The sequence below is a fragment of the Elaeis guineensis genome, chromosome 10, assembly GCF_000442705.2.
Source record: "Elaeis guineensis isolate ETL-2024a chromosome 10, EG11, whole genome shotgun sequence".
In the NCBI taxonomy this organism is placed as follows: domain Eukaryota; kingdom Viridiplantae; phylum Streptophyta; class Magnoliopsida; order Arecales; family Arecaceae; genus Elaeis; species Elaeis guineensis.
The window spans coordinates 33,137,945-33,164,037 of NC_026002.2; the positions used below are offsets into that span (position 1 = coordinate 33,137,945).

The 26,093-nt window shown below is 35.3% G+C and overlaps 2 protein-coding genes across 3 annotated transcripts; both read left to right on the forward strand.

The window, feature by feature from the left end:
• The first annotated feature begins 2,050 nt into the window (after positions 1-2,050).
• On the forward strand, positions 2,051-21,947 carry LOC105052740 (mitochondrial Rho GTPase 1). Of its 2 annotated transcripts, XR_833393.4 has the most exons (15): positions 2,051-2,468; positions 2,546-2,678; positions 2,781-2,927; positions 3,346-3,522; positions 3,668-3,919; positions 4,538-4,606; positions 7,929-7,984; positions 8,485-8,566; positions 10,973-11,184; positions 11,325-11,394; positions 14,060-14,172; positions 18,044-18,194; positions 18,505-18,526; positions 18,661-18,847; positions 21,547-21,947. XR_833393.4 is itself a non-coding variant. In XM_010933675.4 (14 exons), the coding sequence occupies exons 1-14, from the start codon at positions 2,260-2,262 to the stop codon at positions 21,618-21,620; spliced, it is 1,932 nt and encodes a 643-aa protein (XP_010931977.1). In that variant the 5' UTR covers positions 2,051-2,259; the 3' UTR covers positions 21,621-21,947. The 2 variants fall into 2 exon arrangements, 1 of the variants encoding a protein (XP_010931977.1); XM_010933675.4 differs by lacking the exon at positions 18,505-18,526.
• Positions 21,948-24,400: 2,453 nt separating this feature from the next.
• Positions 24,401-24,970, forward strand: LOC140852211 (zinc finger BED domain-containing protein RICESLEEPER 2-like). The gene has a single exon (XM_073245178.1). The coding sequence runs from the start codon at positions 24,401-24,403 to the stop codon at positions 24,968-24,970; it is 570 nt and encodes a 189-aa protein (XP_073101279.1).
• Positions 24,971-26,093: the final 1,123 nt, after the last annotated feature.

Consider the following 26,093-nt stretch of genomic DNA (forward strand, 5'->3'; position numbering starts at 1 on the left):
GTCTTTATGCTCCCCTTTGCATTTTTTGTAAAATTTGTAAAAGATCTACTTATCTGAAATTATATTTTACTGATTTGAGAAAGTGAGATTCTTTTAATAAAATAAAATGGAAAGATGATAATCTTTTCCTTCCCTCAATTTAGAGAACCCCGTTTGATAAAATATTAAGAGTTTTGGAAAAATATTAACTTCTCACGGAGATGGAAGTAGGAATTATTTTCACTTCGTACCTAATATTTGGCATATACGTAGATCATCTATAATTTGTGGGTTTTTATCTTGCTTGTGTGCTTAAAAAATCTTGGGTATTTGACCAAAAAATCTAAATAATATTTAATATTTTTTATAAGATCAGTGGATTTTGTATATAGCTTGTGTGAACACTTATGTGGATCAGGACATATTGTAATACGGGCTCGTTTGTATCTTTAGGACTCGTTTGGTTCACGAGAAGAACTTTTCTTCTCAAAAAGTAACTTCTGATGAGCTAACTTTCTGAAAAATTACTTCCCGAGAATAGAATTTTGGCATATTTGGTTGATCATGAGAAAGTGATAATTATAAAATAGCTTACGTTTGGTTGAGCATCCATTTTTCTAAAAAAACTGAATAAATACCTATGATACCCTTAGTAGGTATAAGATTACATACCTTTTTACTCTTAAATTTTATATAAATATAAATATTATATTTATATTAATATAAAATATAATATTAATATGTTATAATATAACATTAAACTATATTAATTTATTATGTTAACATAATACTAATATATATTAACATTATATTAATATTTTTAATATAATAAATTTATTAATATAAATATTAAATATAACATTTATTAATATAAATATTAAATATAACATTTATTAATATAAATATTAATATATTAATATAAGTATTATATTAATATTAATAAAAATATTATGTTAGGATAAATATTAAAATAATATTAAAATATAATAAATATTATAATTTTAATATTTATATTTATATTATATTATATAAATATTAAGATAATATTATATTACTATTCAGTATTTCATCATAACTATCCATTGATATTTTGTAAAATCTTAGCCGTACATCTTAAAATAATATTTCGAAAAAAAAATACCACCACTTTTCATCCCATGGGAAGTGCAAAACCCACCTACCCCATGGGAAAAATGACTTTTCATGAAATGGGGAAAATGACTTTCCAGAGCTTTTTTCTCTCTCTCTCTCCTCTTAAAATTTTAATCAAATAAGAGACTCTTTTTTCATTTCTCAGGAACTACCTCTTCTCTCTTCTACTTTCCATCAACCAAACTAGTTCTTAGTTGTTGAGGGTGTCAGAAAAAAATATGTGGGTACCTAAATAAGATTATCAAACTGATCTTTGATTGTTATATATATATATTTTTATTTTTTAACTTTTTTACCTGTGATTTAAAAATTTTTAAGAATCCTTTCGCTTCTTTGTCCTCCCATCATCAACAATAATAACAAGATTAGCAAAAAGTCATCATTATCTTATGCCAAAAAAGAAAAAGTCATCATTATAAATTAAATCTAGACATAAAACGAATCAATACTTTCGTACAAGATTTTCATCAAAGCATAGTTTAATATGCCTAATTTAAAATTCATCTATAGTCAAAGCATGCCTTTGGGAAGATCAGAATAATAAATAGAAGAATACTATAAAATATTTTGGACAGCATAAAAATATTCAAAATCTTCACATAATATATCTAAAAATTAATGCTACCATATTTAACACGGCTCCTATCATAACTATATTCAATAATTTAGATTATTGCTTTTTAACCACATGTTCTCAAATACGGCAAAATGCATGAACAATATCAATCAATCAATATATAAGAATAAGGCTCCTCCAACTCCAAGCAGCAAAATTACTGAACACGCCGCTCTCCCCTACCATGTCACAAAAGAGAGTTACAGGGCAAACCGGAAACTATAGTACTCATGAATAATTCAAACACATTCTAGAAGTTCCCGGCTTTGGACCTTATAATTCGCACGTGCGAACGTCGGGTCCTCAGAGCCCTCCCCCCCCTCCCCCCCAACCTCTGTCGTTTCTTCCTCCCCCTGCCTGCCTCGCCTCCTTCCTTCTTACCCAAGCACACGAATTAGGGCATCCACCGCCGCCTCACCCCCTGGTGGCCGAGCCCCGCTCTCTTTAAACCCTCCTCTCCTCCACTTCTACCGCGGCGCCGGCGATCGCCGCCCCCTTGTGCCCCTCCTCCCATGGCGAGCAACCCCGCGAGCGTCGGCGGTCGCACCAGCGTCCGCGTCGTCGTCATCGGCGACCCCGGCACGGGTAAGTCCAGCCTCATCGTCTCCGTAGCCACCGAGACCTTCCCCGAGAACGTCCCCCACGTCATGCCCCCAACCCGCCTCCCGGCCGACTACTACCCCGATCGCGTCCCAGTCACCATCATCGACACCTCCTCCAGGTCGCTTTCTCGATCCCCTTACCTCTCGTTTCTTGACCTGAATTTGGCTTCTTGATTTCGGAAACTCGATCTCGCAGCCCGGAGAACAAGACCAAGTTGATCAGCGAGTGCCAGATGGCCGACGCCATTGTGCTCACCTACGCCTGTGACCGACCCTCCACTCTTGACCGCCTCAGCACCTACTGGCTCCCGGAGCTCCGCCGCCTTGAGGTTGTTGGCCTTCCTTGTGCATCGGGTAGCCTCGTTTCTGGTTTTCTTCTCGGAAGAACCTTGCTAGATTATAGATTTCCTGTTCTTGATTTGGATGGGCAGATTAAGGTGCCCGTGATCGTCGTTGGCTGCAAGCTGGATCTGCGGGACGAGCAGCAGATGAGCCTGGAGCAGGTCATGTCGCCGATCATGCAGCAGTTTCGGGAGATCGAGACTTGCATCGAATGCTCCGCCCTCAGGCAGATTCAGGTGCACCACCCTTCTTTATCGTCCCTATTTGTTTATTTGGCGTGTCTGTCCCATGAACTGTAATCAGGGACGTGGTATTATAGGCAGGAATGCTATGTTCTGTGATTTATACGTTGTCGAGAATTAATCTTTATGTGTAGCCAGGCCCCGCTTAAGCAAAACATGCTCGTTTATGCTGTTTTGACAATCTGCTATCTTTAGTGTTCGCAATTCTTTTCTTGCTCAGTATCAAGCAATTCGTTTCAGCATGCTTGCTCAGTTTTTGATCAAACGATATCTTTGTTTGTGGTTCTGTTGAGGTATCATACTTTAATTGGTGAATGATTTTATTTGTTATGTTTGGTCCCATTTCTTTTTTATTCTGTAAGTTATGCCTGTGGATCGAGGTTACTAGAATGCCGACACTGTCTTTCTGCAGGTTCCTGAGGTTTTCTATTATGCTGAGAAGGCAGTGCTTCATCCTACTGCCCCACTTTTTGATCAAGAGACGCAATCATTGAAGCCTCGATGTGTGAGGGCTTTGAAACGGATATTCATTCTCTGTGACCATGATAGAGATGGGGCTCTCAGTGATGCAGAGTTGAATGAATTTCAGGTTGGTTTATATCATGATTTGCATTTGCTTGTTCGTCTTTAAGATTATATATATATATTTTTTGACTTCTTGCCAGTTGACTGTTTCTTGCTGAATATTTTCCTTGGTCCGCTTTTGCTATGAATGCCTTGTAATATTTGTTCAGGTTAAATGCTTTAACTCTCCTCTCCAGCCTTCTGAAATTGTGGGTGTCAAGAAAGTTGTGCAAGAGAAGATGCCTGAAGGGGTTAATGAGCATGGGCTTACTTTGACTGGGTTCCTTTTCCTCCATGCACTTTTTATAGAAAAAGGCCGTCTTGAAACGACGTGGACGGTGTTAAGAAAATTTGGATATGACAATGATATTAAGCTTAGGGATGATCTCCTGCCATTAACATTTAAACGAGCCCCTGATCAGGTAATCTTGTTGATTTTTAATGTGCTGTTAAACTTTTATTTAAGTTGAGGACACATGTTTGAACATTATTTTATTGTTTTAGACTTTGAGGTGATGAGATAGGTCATTGTGGCAAGGCACAATTACTTTGTAAAAATAACCAGGTTAGCACTTTACAATGGTGACATAACAGCTTATTTTCAAGTTATTTGATGATAATGCTGATTAGTAATTCTAGGATGAAACAAGATATTGTGCACTTGGACCCCCTTCATTTCAACCAGCCAAGTTGGAGTTATATTACTTTTTCAAAAGTTATTATACATTGTCAGTTCGAGAAACTGTTAATTTTTCCTGGTCAAATTTGTTTATTTTAAATTCTATGCTTCTCCAATATTTATGCACTAGCTTAAAAAAAGATACATATTGATTTAATATGTTATTGTAAAATAGAAAACAAAACATTGATTCTGAAATAAGGTCAAATATCATACTCAGGCCCTTATGGGTGAATCTTTGGCCCTAATTGTTGAAATTCCTGAAAAGAAGGGAGGAAGATAGTTGCTCTTATTACTATGATAAATGTGCATAGGATTCATGAGACAGATGCTCATTTTTTTATTTTGTATCTTTTTGTAGAGTGTGGAGCTAACGAATGAAGCTGTGGAGTTCTTGAAAGGAATTTTCTTCGTGTTTGATATTGACAAAGTATGATTTACTTTATAGTTTCTTTTTCCTAGATAATATCAAAAGCTCCCTCTTGCTCATAGTCTTGTAATATCTATCTCCCTCTCCAAAAGTTACATGATTTTCTGCTTTATTTAAAAATTCTACTAAAAGTTTTATAATTTCTCTCATAGCTTAAAGAATTCTGCTGCCAAATTCGTATGCTTTCAATTCTTTACTGATTTCTTAGATATATGATGTAATTATATGTTTAACAAGTCAAAGCTATAATATTTACAACTTATTCATATAGCAATATGCTTTGTTTCTTATGTTAGAGAAATTTCTTCATCAGGCTTTGTGTCCTAGAAAATGGCTTCCATAACTGTAGCTTGACTGATCCAAATTATGTTCACTACACATTTGCGATAATTTTTGATAGACAAGAGTTCTTTTTCTATTCTTGATCAAATTTTGCTAGCTTGACAGATGCACCCCCAGTCATGGTTTGCCAAACTATCTCGAATCGGGCGGTTCGGGGTGTTCCAAGCCATATCGGCCTCAAATTGGGATGGTTTGGCTTTCTAAATCGAAATACTGAATGAGGAAGAGGGAAAGAGAGAAAGAGAGAGAAGAGGGGACGACACCATTAGAGGGCCGGTGGTGGCTTGTAGAGGCTGTCGGAGGGCAGCAGAGGCCTCCATGGCTCTATGTTGCTCGATAGAGTATTTAATTGAGAGAGAGAGAGAGAGAGAAAGGGGGAGCAAGGGTACAAAAGGGAGGCATAGTTCGTAGAGGGGCCGTCGGAGGGCATCAGGCAAGCGTTGTGGCCATCGGGCTTCGGAAAAGGTGCGGGCGGATCTGCGGCTGTGGAATGGGGGTGACCTCTTTTGTTTATCACTTTTTTTAAAATGATGATGAATAATAAAGTCAACAATGAATTTGCTGGCTTCACTGTTTCAAGAATTTTTTAAAAAAATCGAAAAAATAGTGAAGCTGGTAATAGATGTGCCGGCTTGACTTAAGTGAAGTCGGCAAATCTATTGCCGACTTCACAACAGGGGCGATCGCTTCTATTTTATGCTCGTAGAGCTGCGGACTGCAATTTTGCCTTTTGACAGCCATGACAGCCAGAGGCCTTCCGACGGTCTCTTCGTTGGCTCTCCCTTCCTCCTTTCCCTCCCCCCTCTCTTTATCTCTCTCTCTTCGGCTGCGATTTGGCAGAGGAAGCGAAGGCCTTGGTCCTTCGAGCGCGTCCACGGCCCGCTTGTGCCCACCGCCGGCATCTCCTCCGGCCACCCTCTTTCTCCCTCCCCCTTCCCTCCCCACTTTCTTTCTTTTCCTGCTTCCTGATTTTTTTCTTTGCTTCTATGTTGGTTCGCGTTGTTCGGTCCGTTATGGACTTGAACTGCTGGCCGACACGGGTCTTGGTATTGGTTCTGCGGACCTTGCCCCCAATATTTTATTATTCCATAAAAATTACAAAACATGAACCACATGTTCTCGATCTCAAAGGTGCATGGTTAGCTAGTATCTTTTTATCAGTTGGATGATGAAGGCATGATAAAAAAACACATGTCTTATCAAGATCTGAAAAAATAAGAATAACTTCAATTTAGTAGATCATGATCAAGAACCTCTATATTTGAGTGAGGATGAATTATTCCTGAGATTTGTTGAGGTAGTTTTTCATGGACACAGATACAAGAATTGGATTTAGATGCATATTCAAGTGTCTGACTCGACAAGAGGGAGGAAGGATGATATGGGGATATTTAGATTAACATATAATTTTAACTAAATTACACACACGCACACACACCCCTTGGTATATTTGTTTATTTAAATGCTAAAAAAAAAACTAAAAATATATTATTTGTTAAGATCTTTCAACATGCATGTTTCTCATTCAAACATCTCGACTGAATAAAGGATATAAGAAAAATAATATTTTGCAAATTTGTTTCACTTCCTACTTGATCTAAAAGGAATAAATACTCACTCCTAACATCAAAATAGGGGATTAAATTCATTATTGGATCAAAAAACCTTAATAAAGTGTCCAAGTGTCTGATGCGTGTGGATGTGAGTGCCAGGTAACACAGCGTCCAAGCAGAAAGTTGATCTTTTAGAGGAGCATCAATAAGTTTATCATTGATCTAATTCAAAATGTCAGCTAATCATGTGAACCTTGGCAATCAAATAGGACAATTGAGATCTTCTTCTAGATCTTATAGTTATTGATTCCTTGCAGTTTTCTCCTTCTGTTCCTTTAGAGGATTATAGGCCACCATATGTTTTCATTTTTTTCTTGTGCCATACTCGTCAATTGCAGAAGTCAACCAAGTAAACTTACTTGCTCAATTGTTAGCAATTAACTTGATAACTATTATATTGTAGAATCAGATAGTTTCTTTAATAGTTAACACAAACCTCCAAGGTAAACTCTGGACTTGACATATTTCTTGTGAGAGCTTCTTCATCTAAACCTTACCTATTCCTCTAATATTCCAATTGCATGAACCCCTTTGTATATTCATCATATCTTATATTAGCAATCTTCTACATAAACTTTTTGGTTATCAGCTTTGCATCTAGGCTTCTGCCAGATTGTTGTTTATTTTGCTGTGAGGTAATGCCATCTTCCAATTACAATGAATTATTTCCTACACAATCTGTGGAGTAAATCTTGTCATTATGCTTTGTCAAAAGTGCTGAATTGACTGCTGCTGTAATGTTTCAAAAGTTATTTATTTTTGGTAATTATATTACATCCTGAGTCAACAAATGGAAGAAAGAAACTGGAACATTTGCTGCTTCTCTCACTGACAATTTTGTGAAACTTTGACTGCTTTACGTTTTCAAGCCATAAAGCTCTTTCTGGCCACCACTTGCCAAAGAACATTTTCACTCTCGGAAGTAACTCAAAGTCCTGAATTCCCACATGTTTATTGGTTTCCTGTATCCAAGAAGCACAGAAATTTTTTGCCTTCTTGTTAATTAATAATTGGAGAGATCAATTGAGATAATTGTTTCAAATTAAAGCATGAAAAAGCCAGTGTTTTTTTTTTCCAACAAGCCAATAATTTCAGTGCTTTGTATGGTTTTGGCTTTTCAAGGACTTTTAGTCTTTCTTATGCTTAATGCATTTCTCGTTCAGGTTGGATTTTAGCAATCTGTTGCTTGTTTTGTTATTTCAGTATTCATGCATATGCATGCCTGTCTCTTTTTGGGGTGGGGGGGGGGAGTGTGGTTGGGGGGGGGGATTGTTAATCTGATCTTAATAAAGCTGCAGAAATCCATGGGCTTTTTATGCTGTGCCTAATAGTTTCCTGTTCTGGCTGTTTGTATTTTTTGCTAACAGGATGGGGCTCTGCGACCTGCTGAACTTGATGATCTGTTTTCAACTGCACCAGAGAGGTAAATACTGTTCTCTCAAAGTAGAAGCTAATTTATTATTCTTTTTTTCTTTGCTTTGTATGGACTGCCTAGTTTCATTGTTTACTGTAAGCAAGTCACCGTCTGCAAGCATTTGTTACTTGACAATAAAAGTTGCCATTTAGTTTATCTTTGACTAGGAGAAGCCACATTGTAAGGTGTATTTGGTGCTAATTCTCTTTCACCTTGTATTTATAGATGTAGGAACTTCTCATATAGAAGCCACTTTTTTCACCATTTGTTATGATCTATTCATACAATTGATGTTCGCAGCAGTAATTGGTGTAAAAATTGCTATACTTAGAAGTCAATGGAAACATATTGTCTTTAAAATCATGAAAAAATTGATTAATCTGGTTTACTGTTTTAAGTGCCTGTTCACATGTTTAATTTTTAGCCAACTCTATATGTTCTTGATTTTAGTTATCCAACTCTATGTATTCTTGATTGTAGTTTTCTTATGATTTTCTTATCTGCTACAGCCCTTGGTCTGAAGCTCCTTACAAGGATGCTGCAGAAAAGAACGTGCTAGGAGGATTGTCACTTGAAGGATTTCTTTCCGAGGTGCTCACTATTGATTACCTTTGGCATGATAATGCACATAAAATGTCTTTATAGCCTTAAGTCGAACGTCAGTTTTTATTTCATTCTTCCATAGTTCCTGTCCTGGTGATGTAATTTTTACTTGTTTTATGATTGCTTGAAAGCTCGAACATTTATCTTTTTAATAGATTTTCTGTTAATTGATGCAGCTTGTTTGCAAAATCTAGTGAAGATCTTCTAAAAAAATAAGCTATAATCTCCTGTGAAAACTATGAAAAAGCATGCACTTCTTGTATATGTGGTGGTTTAGTTTATGCCTTTTTTTTATGCTCTTCTATGCAGCAAGTTTGGTGATTGAGTTCTTTATGTGTTAATTAATATGCGTTGTTCTAAATAACATGTTAACTCTCGAGCTTAGTAAAAAATGGATTCTTTTGAATCATTACAATTTTCAGACCTTCTGTTTAACAAACCTCTTAAATGCTCTTATGGACTTTCATGCTAGCCGATAAATTAATATGTAGGAAGGTATGCATTTGTACTGATGCTTTGACTTGTCATGAAAGGAAGAATCTGCTGTGTTTGATCAATGTCTGTTCAGATTCAACTTTATCTCATTGAGTTCTTAAAAATGATCTTTAATATCATATTTATTTAATGTGTCTTCGACAGGACAAATATATTAAATAAATATGTAACATATAACACATAATCTGGCTGCCAGTTCTAGGTCCACATTAACATTGAATATGCTTGTGTTTTTATGCTGGTAATGTACTGGTATTGCATTTGGCACGTCATATTCATGTTGCATACTGGAAGCTTGGAAGCTCCTTTACTATCATATACAACCATTCTTTCTCTAATAGCTTCATTTTTATTGAGTTCTTCCATCCAACGCTTGAAAACTTAGCTTCAGTTTCTCTTGTGGCTATTAGCTGAGCCAATTAGTTCCAGTTTCTTCAGTTCAGCTCCAGATTTGATACTTGCCCAACTTTGTCAAGATCTACAAAAAAGAAGAAAAGGTAAAGAACAATAAAGCAAGTCAAGAAAATAAATTAGGCATTTAGGCATCAAAATATCTTCGTGTTCTTTGGGATATATGGTTTATTCCTGATGAAACAATAAAATGTTATGTATTTGCAATGAAATAATTAGAAAATCAATTTTCACAATAATTTTTAGTATAAGCTTCTTTTTTCTTTTTGTGACAATGTAACACAGAGCAATTAAATGTCTATATATTGGGTTGTAGGATAGCCAAAACCATGTCAACAAATTACTTCTCTATTTTTTGGATCCAATTGTCCAGGTGTTTCTGAATTTTCTGGACTTTCAAAATCTTGGTTTAATGTCTAGGAAAAACTTTGGAAATTTAAATACATTGAAAGAGGACAGAAAAATTACCTATATGTACAATTAATATTGCATTATAAGCCATCTAGGTTTAAGCTTTAGGAAGAACTTTTGGGAATTTGAATACATTGAAAGAAGACAGAGAAATTAGCTATGATTACGCATTAAAAACCATTTTCAACTGAATGTCTTTTGGTTGGGACTAAGGTTTCATGTCCCTATGGTATCGATGCATCCTGCCAGTAGTGTACAGTGTACCGATCCAGGAAGATAATGATACTTGGGATGGACACAAGACACTGGTTTCCTCTTGAATCAGGATGTTCCCACTATCCCAGTTGCATCCCAACGCTTGGATGCATGGGGACATTTGGAATGGACTGTGAAACCATTTTTTTTTTGGCTGTTAATGAGCTTCAGTCTGTTCCAACAGTATTGTCTCATCTGGATTCTGTACTGTCTCAGTAGCAAACTGAGATAAGGTTTGGTGCTGAGATTTAAACCCTTCTTTTGGACGTTTGGCTAAATGTCTTGCTGTGCTTCATTTGGCTTCCAAATCTTTTATCCTAGTCCTTGAATTAACTATATATGGTTAGCTGTATATTCTTTTTTTTTTTTTTTTTTTTTTTTTTCTGTTTAGCACATTTTAATTAAATACTGTCACGATGACTTAGTTTTCCTGAACACTGTATGGTAATCAAACTTGTATATGTAATCACAAGCATGAATATTTCTATTTAAGTTAATTAAACTTTTAAATGCCTGGAACCAGAGATAAATAAATTTAATACAGAGTCAGAGGGTAAAGTGGTTTCTTTTTTTTTTTTTTTTTTTAAAAAAAAAAACTAACAGTTTCATTGGTTTCTGGCACTGATAAATTACATGATACATCTAATTGAAGTTTAGCTGTACTTAGTACTGCTAATGGTTGTAATTTGTGCTATAAAAGTGCTTTCATTTTGATTATACACTTACCATATTATTGTCTTGTAATTTTTCCCATTAAAACTTGGAACTTTGAAAGTTTTTGTTCTGTCGCTCATTTACTAAGTAAAATCCTTGCAATTGCAGTGGGCCCTCATGACACTTCTAGACCCAGCAGGTAGTCTTGCTAATCTGATATACATTGGATACCCTGGCGATGCTGCTTCAGCATTTCATATAACCAGAAAAAGGAGGTTGGACCGTAAACGGCAACAATCCCAGAGAAATGTTATTCAGTGCTTTGTCTTTGGTCCTAAAAATGCTGGAAAATCTGCATTGTTAAATGCACTTGTAGGGAGGTAAGTTTCTTCCAGATTCTCTCTAGTTTAACCTGTCTTCATTTTGTTATCTTGAAAATTGCATCAAGTTTAATTACTTCTATCTATTCAGGCATTGGTCTTTTCTGTAATTGCTTTTGACTTCTACTTTTTATGTTTAGAACATTCCCTGAGAAATACACACCAACAACCAGCGAGCGGTTTGCAGCAAATATTGTAGAACTGCCAGGAGTAAGTATGACTTGGTGCAGAAACATTATTGATTTTTTCCCTGATTATCTTATACATGTCACCTGGGACTCCCCAACCACCCTTATTTTTTCTTTTCACCCACCCAAACATGTTACATAACTCATGCTTTATATTTGAGTAACTTAATTTTTGAACACCATATTTACAAGAACAGATTTTTTTTGTTTGGTTCTCTAAAATGGTTATGATACTATCATGGATATGCTAATTTTTATGTGTATATTTCCCACATATTAAATTGCTTTCTGAGGCCACTTCTATTCTTGCATTTCTATGTACAGGCAGATACTAAAGCATGATGCACCGCATAACCATTTGGAACTGTTGTCCCAATACGTACTCTTATCCTTTCTCAGAAGTGATTTTCGTATTTGTCTTTAAGCACAAGCCCAAATGATTATATGCGTTAAATATGGAAATATAAAAAATAAATCTAAAAAATAGTTTAAAATCACTAAAAATAAAGGAAATTAAAAAAAAAAAAACTTGTGTGAATGTAGAACTATTTCTATATAAATAAAAAATATATTATTCTACAAATATGATTTATTTGTTGGTGATAATGTAAAACACATAGTGATGTGAGATATCTCAGTATGCAGTCCACTAAGATCTTAGTATTAGAGATAATAGAAAACAGTAATTATTGAAACTGCATTGGAAAGCGCCATGAAATGGAGATCAACTTGCTCTGAGTTCTCTAACATTTATCAGGGATTCTTCCTTGCTGATGAAAGTAGGTTAGGTCTAGTGCTTAACTATTTAGGGCCTTTCCTAGATAGAAGATATTTTCAATCTAAGCTGGTTTGAAAATTGGAACTGTTCTTTCCATATGCTCTCTGTTTCAAGAATCATAGATTAGCATATTCTTTAGCTACTCCATTTCATACTGTACTTTATTTTTCATATTCCATGTTTTTGTCCTGTAATATTCCAAGATACCTATAATCTCATTAAACATTAGCTTTTGGTATAAGGATCCATACTGAAAATGGCACATCAGTTTACTTCTTTCTTGCCCTGAGGATGCATTTGCCCTACCACAGCACTTATATGTACTTTGCCTGCTTTCTGTTATATACTTTTCAAAAAAAAATTGGGTAAACCTCTTGGTTTTTAAGCCAGTGCAATGATGGCTAGCACAAAGGTTAAAAATTATGTTTATATGGTATGAACAGATCTGGTGTAATGCATCAAGTACAAAGTTTGTTCTTATAATTTGAATTTATACCATGGGAGTTGTCCAATGTTCTTTTGGTTGTGTGTTTGTCCAACATGTTGTCATGCATATACGATGATAGTGTCCTTTGGAAAAAAAACCTTGTAACGTCTGCACATCCTGTATCTGAATTTCTAATCATATTGAAGCATGCACTGTATACATAAATTATAATCCATAGCATTGTGCAGGGTTAATCAATAGTTTGCAAACAATTTTTTTTTTTTTGGGGAAATTTCTATTTGTAGTCTAAGTTTTCTCTATTTTTGAATGTATTTCCTTTGTTACGTAATAGTGAGATAATGGACTCATAATCATGGGTATAAAATTAAAAAATTTAGACTTTGGGGATTTTTAAATGGACTAGATTTCTTTGAACCTTTTTAGATTTAACTTTTTTTCTAAAAACTTAATCAGATGCTCCTTTAAAACATGAAAAATTCAGTTTTGACAGTAGTTGTGATTGTTGTTATCAGGCCCAGCAGCTGGAAATATTATCTAAGATAACTTGTTACTAATTTCATTTTACTGTACAGTTATTGTAAATGTTAATATTAAAATATTAGAAATGCTAATGAGATTTTTTTTAAAAAAAAAAAAAAAAAGCAATTGATCAACTAGTTGCATTGCTGATTATTTTTTATTACCATCCTCAGCATCGTGCAACTTTATGTGAATACCGAAACTATTTTGTTAATTTTATGGCTTTAAATATGATGTCACTGGAGATCTCCATATGTTGTAATAGTATCTGTTGAGTCATAACATTAAGTTTTCTGCCTTGATTGATGGAGCATCTTAGCACCTACTCCACAAATTCTGGATGCTTATTATGTTACTTTCAAGATTAGCATACTCTATTATATTAATTACATTGTATTTGATATGTATTTATGAGTAAAGATACCTATTGGTGCATTCTAGTGATGTCAACACAAATGCCATAGGTGACTTAGAATGTATCATTAGTTTCGAGCTGTAGATGAGTTTCTTATGTAGATTAACTGTTAAACTGTTAAGAGGTTTTGACTGCCACTAGTTGAATTTGGTCTAAGTTAGTAATAATATTTCTAGCTTAAATTCTTCCTGGTTTTCAGCATTCTATTGTCTTACTATTCATGCAGATGGTGCCCATGAAACCAGTTTTCTTTTTATGTGCATGAAAACTTTAAATAGTTCATATGATCTGTTTACATTGATTTTGCCCTTGAGTTGCTGTCTGATATGTTCTATGATGATATATTTTCTGGTAGTGAGATGCTTCAAGTCCATGACTGAATCTTTTGCATGGCATAAAGGATAGCATATAGAATACATTGTAATATAATGAGTGCATTAAAGAGTCTCTTGCATGTCATTCCGCTGCACTAGGGGAGTTTTGGTTCTATTCTCTATCTAATTACATGATTTGATTTCATTTTTAAGGGGATAAAAAAGACACTAGTAATGCGGGAGGTACCAGAAGATGACGTCAAAATGGTGCTGTCTAATAAGGAGTCCTTAGCACCTTGTGACATAGCTGTATTTGTTCATGACAGGTACTAAACCTGCCCATCTTACTGTATGTTTTCATGTTGTATGTTTGATAGGTTAATTGCCATATATTCTCTAGAGTGGTGAGCTTGAGTAGTGTAAGTGTTTGCAATACCAGTTTCTGTTCAGACAGTATTTAGATGTATCCCAATTTTAAGTTGGCAACAGAGGATCACCTTTTGATAATTTACATAGATATAGATGAATAATAAGCTAATCTACTCTCATAATTAAGTTCCCAGTCACCTCATTTGTTTTGTCTATCGTAGTCAAATAATCCGTGCCGAGGTGGTCATTCCGTGGCTATTAACGGGTATTTGTTTATTTGCATTGACTCTTTGAGGACTTGTGTGGGCATGTGTTTAGCCCCACATTGCCATATATTGGGTAGATTTTGGGTACTTGTATAGGGCCAAGGACCGTAAACAACACCTTTTGGCAAGTCTTTTTGGGTGAGATCTTGGGTTCTTACAAGTAGTATCAGAGTAGACTTAGTTCATGGCCCATGTTGACTAGGAGACATTATAGGACATGTTTACTTGGATTGACCATGAGTTGGTTGTGGTGTTTGTGATTGGATTTACAATATTTGTGATCGGATATGAATTTATTTGGTATCCTAGCTTGGTGAGCATGTCGGCGCTTGAACTGAGAGAGTATATGAGGATCTGTGCAAGCATGTATTTAGTCTTACATCAGCTATGCCCAAGTAGATCTTAGGCACTTGTACAGGGCCAAGGAACCTGAATAACATCTTCTGGCGAGTCTTTTTGGATGAGATCTTGGGTTGTTATTAATTGCTTCTAGGTAAACTACTTTTGTACATGGGAATGGACTGCATTATGTCATTTCACATGATGGTGAGCTACTAAGGAGTGGCTTTTTTCTTCTCTTTTTTTTTTCTTTTGTTGGGAATTGGGCTCTACGAGATTGGTTCGGGATCTATTTACATTGTTTAATAGGTTGCTAGTGAATAGCCACTATAACAAGCAAAACTTGTTAGTTGGTTACTTTAATTAGATTAGAGTCATCATGTCTTAACCTGCTAGGTTGGCAAAATTTCCCTTTCGTTTCTTATATTTGCTTCTCTCTTCCACCACCATTATTTTTCTAAAACACTTCATGAATCCATAAATATGTTTCATTATCTCTCATATTTTTTCCCTTTTTTATACACCATATTTTTAAGGACAACCTTGTTGTAGGTTACTAGGCAATAACTTATTGATGATAAGTTATAAGGCCATCAGTCTTATGTATCATGGATTTGGTTGTGGCCAAGTTGGAGTTGGTCTTGGAGTTTTGGCCGAAACTAACCTATATGGCCAAAGTCATTGTATTCATGATCTGTTTATGCCATGTTTTTGCCTTTTCTTCATTTCTTAATGAATTATTTTCTCTAGATTAAACATAGAATTTTGTAAGTTTTTGAGAAATTTGGAAGCATTGCAATGCCCAAAGAATGTATTGCTCTCACTATTCTTGATCCATGTGGATCACTAAACTTGATGTGCATCATTGCCATTACAGATATTCAGGAGGAACACCAGACTCGATGTGGATCACTTTGGCCACAAGCAGGACTCGATATGGGTTATTTTAGTACTACGGGTATCCAAGAGGGTCATCAAACTCAATGTGGATCAGTTTGGTCCCTATAAGGACTCAATATGGACTATTTTGACCACTACGAATAGGGTTGGATAGGGTTTAGGAGCAAGATTCACCACATTAGTTTGCCAAACCGTGTGTTAAACTTTAGGTGGCCAAAATTTGATCACACAATTCTTGATTGAGATGATATTTTTAAAAAAAAATGGATATCTTTTTAAGATTTATAACTTTGGGCCACCCCCCAACGGGCTGAATCGGATCAAAATTCATTGTTTAGGCCTTAAATCTGGTTGGTCAAACTAAAAATTTCTTTTTCAGAAAAAACTTTGATCGGAGGTTATCTTCAAATCCATGAAGAATTAGGTGGAATAATAGAAGATAAAATTGATATAAAAATCAAGATCTATCTTCCATGGAATTTTAGTATTTTTTCTTGATTTTTTATATTAATCATTTTTTTTAGGGGCTTAGTCCTATTTGAATTAGGAAGAGGAATCCGACCCAGATTGTTCAAAGACATCCCAGGGTGGATGTCCTTCTAAAACCTAGAAAGAGAAATCTAATTTGAAATGTGCAAGGGCAGACCTCACTATGATAAATAGGGGATATGTACTTTGGTTTGTGTGGAGAATTAATCCATGAAAGAAAAGAAAATTTAAGCCCTACTTTTGCAATTCTTCCATCTTTTTTCAGTTTTCTTTTAAGAGATTTAAGTTGAGCAGGTTGAAAGAAATTTTCTCTCTCGGATTGGATCAATTCTAACTTTAGATGTTATAAACATCTAGATTTTTATATGGTGAATGGCCATCAAAAAGTGAAATGATATATTTTAGTCCAAACATGATCTTTGACATTATAGTTTGCAAATTATTTTATATGATTGTCCTAGTGCACTACTGCAAAACTATACATCTTAAGGTCCCAAATAATATAATATTATTTTTAGTTATATTTGTTCTTTTCTTGAGTAAATTTATTTTTATTTCTGGCTCCTTTGTTCTTAATTTTAGTTGTTCCTTAATTTGAAAATTTCAACCAAAATAACCTAAGATGCTGAAATGGAAACCCATTTTCCTAAACCAAAGCAAAAATCAATTTTCTGAATTTTGATATGTAGTGGACTGTTTTAACTTTGACAACTTTAAGGTTTTACTTCATCCTGAAGTATTTCATAAGGCTGATCTCTCCATATTTCTTTGCCTTAACCTCTTTATCGAGATTCCTTCCTAAATATTTGAGATTGCTCCTAAACCTTATTCGGTTATCACCATTTCTTTCTTATTTTTTTAAATGGATGTCAACGAGCTCTATGTGACATCTTTTTATATGAGCACTTCATTTTTACTTTACGATATCCAAAGATGGCTTTGCCATGCAAGGATCTATTGATGCAATGATACATATCTGCTATATTGGAAGAAGGCTCCTTTCCAAGGCACATTATATGAAAGGCAAAAATGATCTTGTGTTGAGATGTTTCCTGATGCAAATTCAGCTCTTTGTTGATAGAGAACTATGATTGGTATTATCAAGAAGCAAGAAAAAGCATTCAATTAGTTCTAGTGTAGAATGTAGAATCCAAGTATCTTGCATTGGCAACGTATTGTGGGAACTGTTCATGTTAAATCACTTCTAGCTGAGTTAAAGATCATGGTTGAAAAATCACCGAGTTTGCATTGTAATAATCAAGCTGTATATATTGCAAATATATCCAATTGTTCATTGGAGAAGTATTCAAAGTGAAGAAGATTGTCACTTCATCGAGGAGAAGACAGAAGTGTTTACTTCTCAGGAAGTTTGCTAGCTTAGCTGACGGGTCTTTGTGTACGTTCGTGCTTGCATGTGTGTGTGTGTGTGTGCTGTTTGACTGTATACCGGTGACCAATATTATGCTGGATTTGTTTCTTGTCGAGGGATCACAAAAAATGAAATTTTGGGACACTGAGTCACCGCTACAGACTATTGTATATTCTACAATAAGTATTTCATGTTGCCCATTTCATGGCTGTGTGGTTCCTAAACTTCAGAGAGTTCTCTTGCTACATCATATGGCATGTGTTGCTGTTATTATTCTTCCACATATGGGCTGACCTAATTTGTGTACTTAAACTAATAGTAAGGTACCCCTTTTGCCTCGAGATCTAGGTTTTCGACATTAAATTCCCAATTATTTCTTTTCTAGTAATTATTGAATCATTCTATTTCTTGCAAGTCCATTTGTAGCATAGCATGCTCATGATGTGTGCTTTCTTGTTTCTGCAGTTCGGATGAGAATTCATGGAGGAAAGCCAAAGATTTGCTTGTGCAAGTTGCTAGTCATGGAGAAAATACTGGCTTTGAGGTTCCTTGCCTTATTGTTTCTGCTAAGGATGATCTTGATCCATATCCCTTGGCCATACAGGATTTGACAAGGGTATGTTATGTTTCTTGGTTCCTTTGGCATTTGTAATTTGTGACTGTATCTTGAAGTCTTGTTTTTATTCTGCCTTCTTATGTGGAAAATCACAACTTTATCCATGTTTATTCTCGAGGCCATAGTTTGTATTGCTTAAACTAATATTAAAATGGTACCTGTAGAATGTTTGCCTTATACAGATTAAGAGGTTATTTCTATTTCCACCACACAACCATGCACGTGGTTGTCATTTTGATGTTGTTCGTTGTTACTTACATTTAATATGCTGAATTTTGTTCCAACATTTTTTCTTTTGACTTTTGAATAGTGCACTGGAAGCTCTCATGCTGGTATCTCTCACTGATCTTACTCTTCTCTGTTTACTTAATTGCGCACCTTCAGTAAATAACCGATCTTCTTGGCTTCTGTGGTCTGCATTTCGCTGATCTGCTAAATGCACCTTTTTTCACTTATTCTGCTTCAGGTAAGCCAGGAGATGGGAATAGAGACACCTATACCTATCAGCATAAAGTTAAGAGATCTCAATAATGTATTCCATAGAATAGTTACTGCTGCACAGCATCCCCATCTGAGCATTCCTGAAACTGAAGCTGGAAGAAACCGCAAGCACTATCGCCGGCTTGTAAATCGTTCCCTCATGTTTGTTTCAGGTATTGTTATCTTCATGGAACACCTACCATAGCTAGCAAATATTCATTTTGCATGGTAATGTTTGGTTATGCAAAACCACATCTACTAAAATTCTTTGAGTCCGTTACATCAGGAAAAAATTAGGTGATATATCTGTTGGTATTAGTTATATTCTTCAGATTTCTAACTTATTAATAAGTTAACCATAGAAGTCATGTGACTTGACGATTTATGTGACCTTGAAAAAGCAATATTATTATTGTTACCACGAAACTTAGAAATTTTCTGTAGGGCCCAGTTGATGTCATGTCCCTGAAAATGTAATGCTACATGTGTTGCCCAAGTTTCACTGTCCCTTATCTGGTTTCTGCTAGCAGTGTAACGAAGGAAATTTTACATTTGGCAAATGATTGTTTATTCTTTTGGAATTCTCTTTTAATACAAATTTGTCTGTTCACTGTATAAGTTAATTTGTTGTATGCTACCTTCTTATAGTCAGTGTTGGTTGATTTCTTTTGGTGTTATAAATGTGTATGTTGTTCTATATGGTCATTCTCAATAGGGGCTCCTTTTAGAACTGCGTTCATGATCGTTTAATTTCATTCCCAAATTGATGAAATATCTGAAAATGTAAACAACTTTTTATGCTGTGTAAATAGCAAGTATTTTGCATTTTTATATGTTTGCTCTTTATATCCATTTCCATGTGTCCTTCATGTCCATCTTGATCATTTGCTGTATGTAATGGCAAACAATTTCTTCTATAGTAGTTGGCCATAGTTTGCTGCCTAAACATTAGTCTTTGTCTGCTAGATAAATTGCCAATCAACCTTTTGTATAAACAAAAAGTCTAGACCAAGGTTACTGATCCATATCATCTTGTACTGACCGTACTGTACTAGATATTGAGGTTCATTTTGGTATATGAGCCAGGTCTGTACCGGTCCAAACCAAGCGGAACCATTCCATACCTCCTGGTTTCATGTAGTACCATGGCTGGGGGTAAAAAGAAGTGTTGGAAAGCTTGTTGTACGGGATGTATACTTCACCGTACCCGGCCATACTATAGTGAACCAATAATGTACCGAGAATTGGGCATTAGTGTGGCTGAGAGTGAAGAAAAGTGTTGGAGGACTATCGTACAGGATGCATCTGTTACCACACTGACCTTATCCTACCAGAGGGGTAATGTACTAGTCAAGTTCTTGGTACTTGTTTTGCAGATCTTCATCTAGACAATTAATGGTTCATTAGAGTTTGTTCCCAGGATTTAAATATTGGTGCATACTAGCCATACTGGCAAGGTATCTGTACTAGTGGCTTGTTAGTACTAGTCCATGCAAATGTATGGTACATAACTTCCTAATGCGATATTAGCATCAATTGGCACACCATGTGTTAGTACGATACCATGCTGTACCTGTTCATAGCATATTGGTAGGGCTATTTCAAACCTTGTTTTGTTTTCTATATATGTATTATACATTGCTCGTCAAATATATTTATGTTTCTATTTGTATTATGATGTACAATACTATAGTAATTAATAATATTATATTATTAGAATATTATATTTTTTTAATTATAAAAAGATTAATCTATGTCTCAGCAGAATCTTCATTAAAATGGAAACAGTTTCTCATGTTTTTTCAAGTAGAGCTTTTGCCTAAGAGCTCCAAATTGGAGCCTCCCCTTGTAGTTTTTTTGTTTTTTTTGTTTTTTTTTAGGGGGCAGAAAGTTGTTTCAAAATTTTTACCGTTTCAAAATTTTTACCAAAGACCTCAAAATCATCCAAAATATCTTTTGGCTCTCCAACTGCTATACCAAACAGGGCCTTATTATATTAGAAGAGTCTTTCTCTCTCTCTCTCTCTCTCCCAAGATGCTGACTCCATGCTTGAAAGTGATATGTGCTGCACAGTGTTTTTTCTTTTTCTGTTTCTTTTTTTTAATTATTATTTGGAAGAGGATGTGGTTCTCTTTATGCACATGCATACATGCGTCACTTTTTTCTTTTGCTGCACAGCTATTCATTATTCTGTTAAATCGTATCACATGCAATGTGAAGCTGTGATCAATATCTACTTATGATTTAGTTTATAATTTAAAAACATGTTTTCCTTTTGCTCATTTCTAGAACTTTGATTTGTCATCTCTTGACATTGAATACAAGAGAACATAAGCATACGAGAGCTAGCCATCTCTGGTTAGGATTAACTTTGTTGTGGTATGCTGGCCACCATCTATGGGTTTTTTAGCATGCTAAAGTGGTTTGAGATTAGGAGACTTGGATAATAGGAAGGAATTATAAAACTAAGTGTGAATCAGATAGGATTATAGACCTGTTTCTTGATGTCAATAAACCATGCCTGGTCCCATGTTTACATAGCGGTCTCATTTTCCTGTCTACTCATTACCAATAAGAAACAGTCTCATTTTCATGTCTAATCATTTATATGTAAAATTAAGAAACAGTCTCATTTTCATATCTACTCATCACCAATAATTGATAGTTTCCCTGAGGAAAAAAAGTAATTTATTTACCATTTAAAGTTGAACCTCATGATAATTTAATTTATCAGCTGATTGATGTGTCCAATAAAGCAGTTTGTATTTTGTTGCCGTTTTCTTTTGGTGAGGGCTTTCTTCTTTAGTTGTATTTATTTTCTTTTCTGAATGCGCTGCCTCTATTGAAATTTTGTTGTGGTTCGCTGTTGCAGTTGGAGCTGCTGTGGCAGTTGTGGGACTGGCTGCTTACAGGGTTTATGCTGCTAGGAAGAATACATCAAACTGAGGATTTCCTTCGGTGCGTCAAGCAGCTTGGCAAAAGCAGCAGAAGTTGTTCTAGCGTCGCTATTTTTTGGGACTATCCTGTCATCCTATGTTTTTTTTTTTTTTTGTTAAGATGTACAGTTGTCACCGTGTCCATCAAGGCCTGAGCAAAGAAAGTTTGTGCTGCCCCAAGTTGATGGTTTCCTAGTTCTGTTTCTGAGATTTTTAAATGATGGAAAGCTTTGTAGTTTTTGTTGGTGCACAGGGGGTAACCTCTAAACTACAGGCTGATATTTTTTTGTTAATTCTCATAATTATTCAGGCTGACAGCTCGATTTTGAGAAGTTGATTTTCATGCCTCTGTAGTGTCACCTAGCCATTTCTCTTTTCAAGTTGTCTGGCCCTTGCACAAGTGGAGCTGCCAGACATTTGTCCTTCACTTCAAAATAATGATCTTTTTCTTAACTATTTCATGAACCATGGTAACAATCTCTCGTTGCAATACTTCTAGGTGATCAACCAATTTGGCTTGGTCAAAGATATGCTGAGCTCCACTGCTTGGTCAAAGATATGCTGAGCTCCACTGCTTGGATCATTTACATATTTCTGCCTTATGAGCTGGTTTTACCATGCCGGACGTGTCTCTTTATTTGATTTGATCATGTATGACACTTGGTTGTCTACTGCCTGATGCAATTCTCAGCCATGTAACTTCTGTTGCTTTGTTTTCTTGCATTCGTTGCTACAGTAGTTCAACTTAGGGACGAGCAAAAACTGAACTTGAACCAATCAAACTGGTGAAATGGTTTAGTTTGGTTAAAAATTTTATTCGGTTTGGTTTGATTAATTTTTGATATATAAAAAATAGATTTGTATTAGTTCAGATTTGTCGGTAAATAAAATTATTTTTAAATCGAATTGGATCGATTTTAAGTTTGAATTGGATCGGTTTTAATAAAAGAAGGTGGGGGGGAGGTTTTACTAAATCTTTTCCTTCCTTCCCGGCTTCGGAGCTTCCATGACCATGAATGATTGAGCCCTTCACTCAATTCTCATCCTCACTTGATCACTTCTCAATCTCGACGAGTGACGATTGTGCCTTAGCTTATCCATCGGCCACCGTTTGTTCTTTGTTATGTAACTTTCATAGCTCTACTCTCCATCGGTTGTTACATCACTATCTAGGCAAGTGATAGAGTGCACGTTGTAAGAATCATGTGACTCACGTCCTAGTGAAGGTCTACTCTTTGTCGATCGTCTCATGCATATCTCTCCATCCGACCGTCGTTGCTCGTCATCTTGCCGTTGCTCTATTAGTGAAGGTATGTCTCGTCATCTCTCTGTCACTCGATCATTGGATCTCTTTTTTTGCTGTTGTTATTATTGGCTGAGTAACGGAATTGGCTCTATGATGTATTATTGTTGCTATTGTTGGTTGAGTAACGAAATTCGCAATCCCAAGCACCCGATCGATGTATTATTCCTTCAATAGATGAAAAGGAGCACCGAAATTTGCTCCGCCTCTTGTGAGAATTGTGACTCTATAACTATGACATAGCTTACAGAACACAAGCTTTCTGAATCTGAACATGAAAAATGAAGGCTAGCCAGAAAACCTTCTGAAGTTTGGGATCATTTTCTTCCTATTGAGGGTAGCAATCCTCCATGATGTAAGTGCATTCACTGTGGTAAGACGCATGCATATAATAAGACTGTGAATGGTACAAGTACATTACATAATCACTTGACTAAACTATGTAAGAAGTAACTTCTTTACAATGTGCACATTGATGAAAAGCAAAAGACTTTAGTTGGACTGATGAGTAAGAGTGAGAATGAGGAGAGAGGGAAAAGGACATTGGTTGCATATGCTTTTGATCAAAAAAAATATAGAGATTCAGTGGTTAGGATGATAGTGAAAGATGAGCATACTTTTCGTTTTGTAGAGGGAGAGGGTTTTATTGATTTCATCAGGACAAACTTATTTGAATTCAATATTCCTTCTCGCTTTACTATTGGTAGAGATGTTTTCCAGTTATATCCTTAGATGAAAAAAAAAAATTAAGGGATACTTTGTCATAGGGTACTCAAGGCCTTTGTTTGACCATCGATGCATGGACATCGGACCAAAATGTAAGTTTTATGGCTTTCACTGGTCACTTTATTGATGATGCATGAAAATATCATAAGAGGATTATTAATTTCTGTCCGCTTGCTAATCATAAAGGTGAAACAATTAGGAGGGCAATTGAATCTTGTTTGCTAGAGTGGAGCATAGAGAAGGTACTTACAATTATCGTTGACAATGCAAGTGCTAATGAAATTGCTGTTGCTTATTTGAAAAGAATCATTAGGAATTGGAAGGGTGCTATCATGGATACTACATTTTTGTATGTAAGGTGTTGTGCGCACATTCTTAATCTTATTGTAAATGAGGGTTGAAGGATTATAACACTACCATTTTAGTATTCTCAATGCTGTGAAATATGTTAAATCTTCCACCCAAAGGAAACAAATCTTTATGGAATGTGCAAAGAGGAGAAACTACCAACAAATGCTCTAGTTCCTCTTGATTGTTTGACTAGGTGGAACTCTACTTATTTGATGTTAGAATCAGCCCTTAAGTTGTGAAAGGCATTTGAAAGGTTAGAACATGATGACGAGAACTATTTTTCATATTTTTTAGAGGAGGGGAAGAGAGTTGGACCTCTTGTGCATGAAGATTGGGATAAGGCACATGTTATTGTCAAGATTTTAAGTAGCTTTTATGATTAGACATTACGGTTTTCAGGGTCTACTTATATGACTTCAAATATGTTTATTGGAGAATTAGCCTTACTTCATGTTGAGTTGCAAACTATGATTGCGGATGATGATTCTAACTCAATTGTAAAGAACATGATATTGAGGATGAAGGAAAAATATAATAAATATTGGGGATGGCCAGAAAGTATGAACATATTGTTGTTTATTGCTTGTATTCTTGATCCTCGATACAAGATGGTTTACCTTTCTTTTAATTTTTCAAATGTGTATGATTCTGAATATGCAGAAAATTTGTGCAAACAGGTTAGAAAATCTCCCGAAAAACTATGTGAACAATATAAGGGTTCTTGTCTAGGTCCACAAGATATGGGAGTGGAAAGTTCTCTTTCTTCCATGCAAGATAAGAGGAAGGATAAATCTGAAACTCGCAATCTTAGAAAGGAGATGTTTAAGAAGCATATTCAAGATAGTGATGGTGTGGAGGGTAAATCAGAAATTGATGTCTATTTGGTTGAGTCAGTTGTTTCTGATGATAATAACTTTGATGTTTTGAGCGGGTGGAAGTTAAATGCATTCAGATTTAAAGTCTTGTCCCAAATTGCTTGAGATGTATTGGCCATTCCGATAATAACTGTTGCATCAGAGTCAGCCTTCAGTATTGACGGTCATATTCTTGACCCATTTAGGAGTTCTCTTAGTGCTAAAATGGTTGAAGCACTTATCTGTGCACAAAATTGGTTAAAATCATCAAAGATTCATATTGATGAGAAACAGTCCATTGAAGATGCTGAGCATTAGGTAAGAATCGAAAGGGTAAAATTTAATGGCTTATATTTTTCATTTATTTATGCTTCTCTATATTATTGGTCAACTTTTTTAATAGCTAGTATTTTCCATCTTAGATATGTTGTCCGGTATGGTTGATGCATGTGAGAATCTTAGCCTTGATGCTGCAAGTAAAACTTCAACTCTCGTATCTCTTAATGCATAGGTAAATCTTAACGTACATTTATAAATTTGATTTCATACATCTTATATTAACTGAAAATGTATTTTATATCCATATGCTGGTTGCATGTTCGTTGGCATATTTGTTGCAACACTCCTACCATTCTTGCTCTGATGTTTGTTTATGTCAGAGTATTAATGTATTAGAAAACAATTTTGAATTTATGATGTTGTTTATCAATTTAGTTTGATGTTGATTAGCTTTAGATCCTAAGTGACTTACTTACTAGATTGTTTATTTTTGTTCATTTTGTTGAGTGACAATATCTTATATTAATTTATATCATTTTACTTGATAAATTCTCTTGATGGTACTCTTATGTAAAAGGAAACAAGTCTTCATGAATCACAAAATAATAATAATAATAATAATAATAATAATAATAATAGTAATAATAATAATAATATAAATCGGTAAATCATACCAAATCAGACCATTTAAATCATGTTGGTTTGGTTTGTTTTCAATCTTCTATTGATATAGTTTGGTTTCTAAAAATACCAAACCGTTTAGGACTGGTTCAGCTCAGGTTTGAGCATGAAACCGGTCCAAACCGGACCATGCTCACCCTACTCCAACCAACCTTCTTTCTTTCATAGGAACAATTTTCTTCTCTTATGCTCTTGATGAAGTTGGCCATATCCAAGTTGTTCTCAAATGTGGACGGTATCTTGCTATGCAGATGAATACTCATGTCCATGGTCACAAGGATGCAAATTT

Bases quoted from the DNA above. Each gene is read 5' to 3' on its own strand.
- LOC105052740 (XM_010933675.4), top strand. From the start codon at position 2,260: ATGGCGAGCAACCCCGCGAGCGTCGGCGGTCGCACCAGCGTCCGCGTC. The intron at 2,928-3,345 runs GTGCACCACCCT...GTCTTTCTGCAG, and splicing joins CCGCCCTCAGGCAGATTCAG to GTTCCTGAGGTTTTCTATTA. The intron at 3,920-4,537 runs GTAATCTTGTTG...ATCTTTTTGTAG, and splicing joins TTAAACGAGCCCCTGATCAG to AGTGTGGAGCTAACGAATGA.
- LOC140852211 (XM_073245178.1), top strand. From the start codon at position 24,401: ATGACTTCAAATATGTTTATTGGAGAATTAGCCTTACTTCATGTTGAG.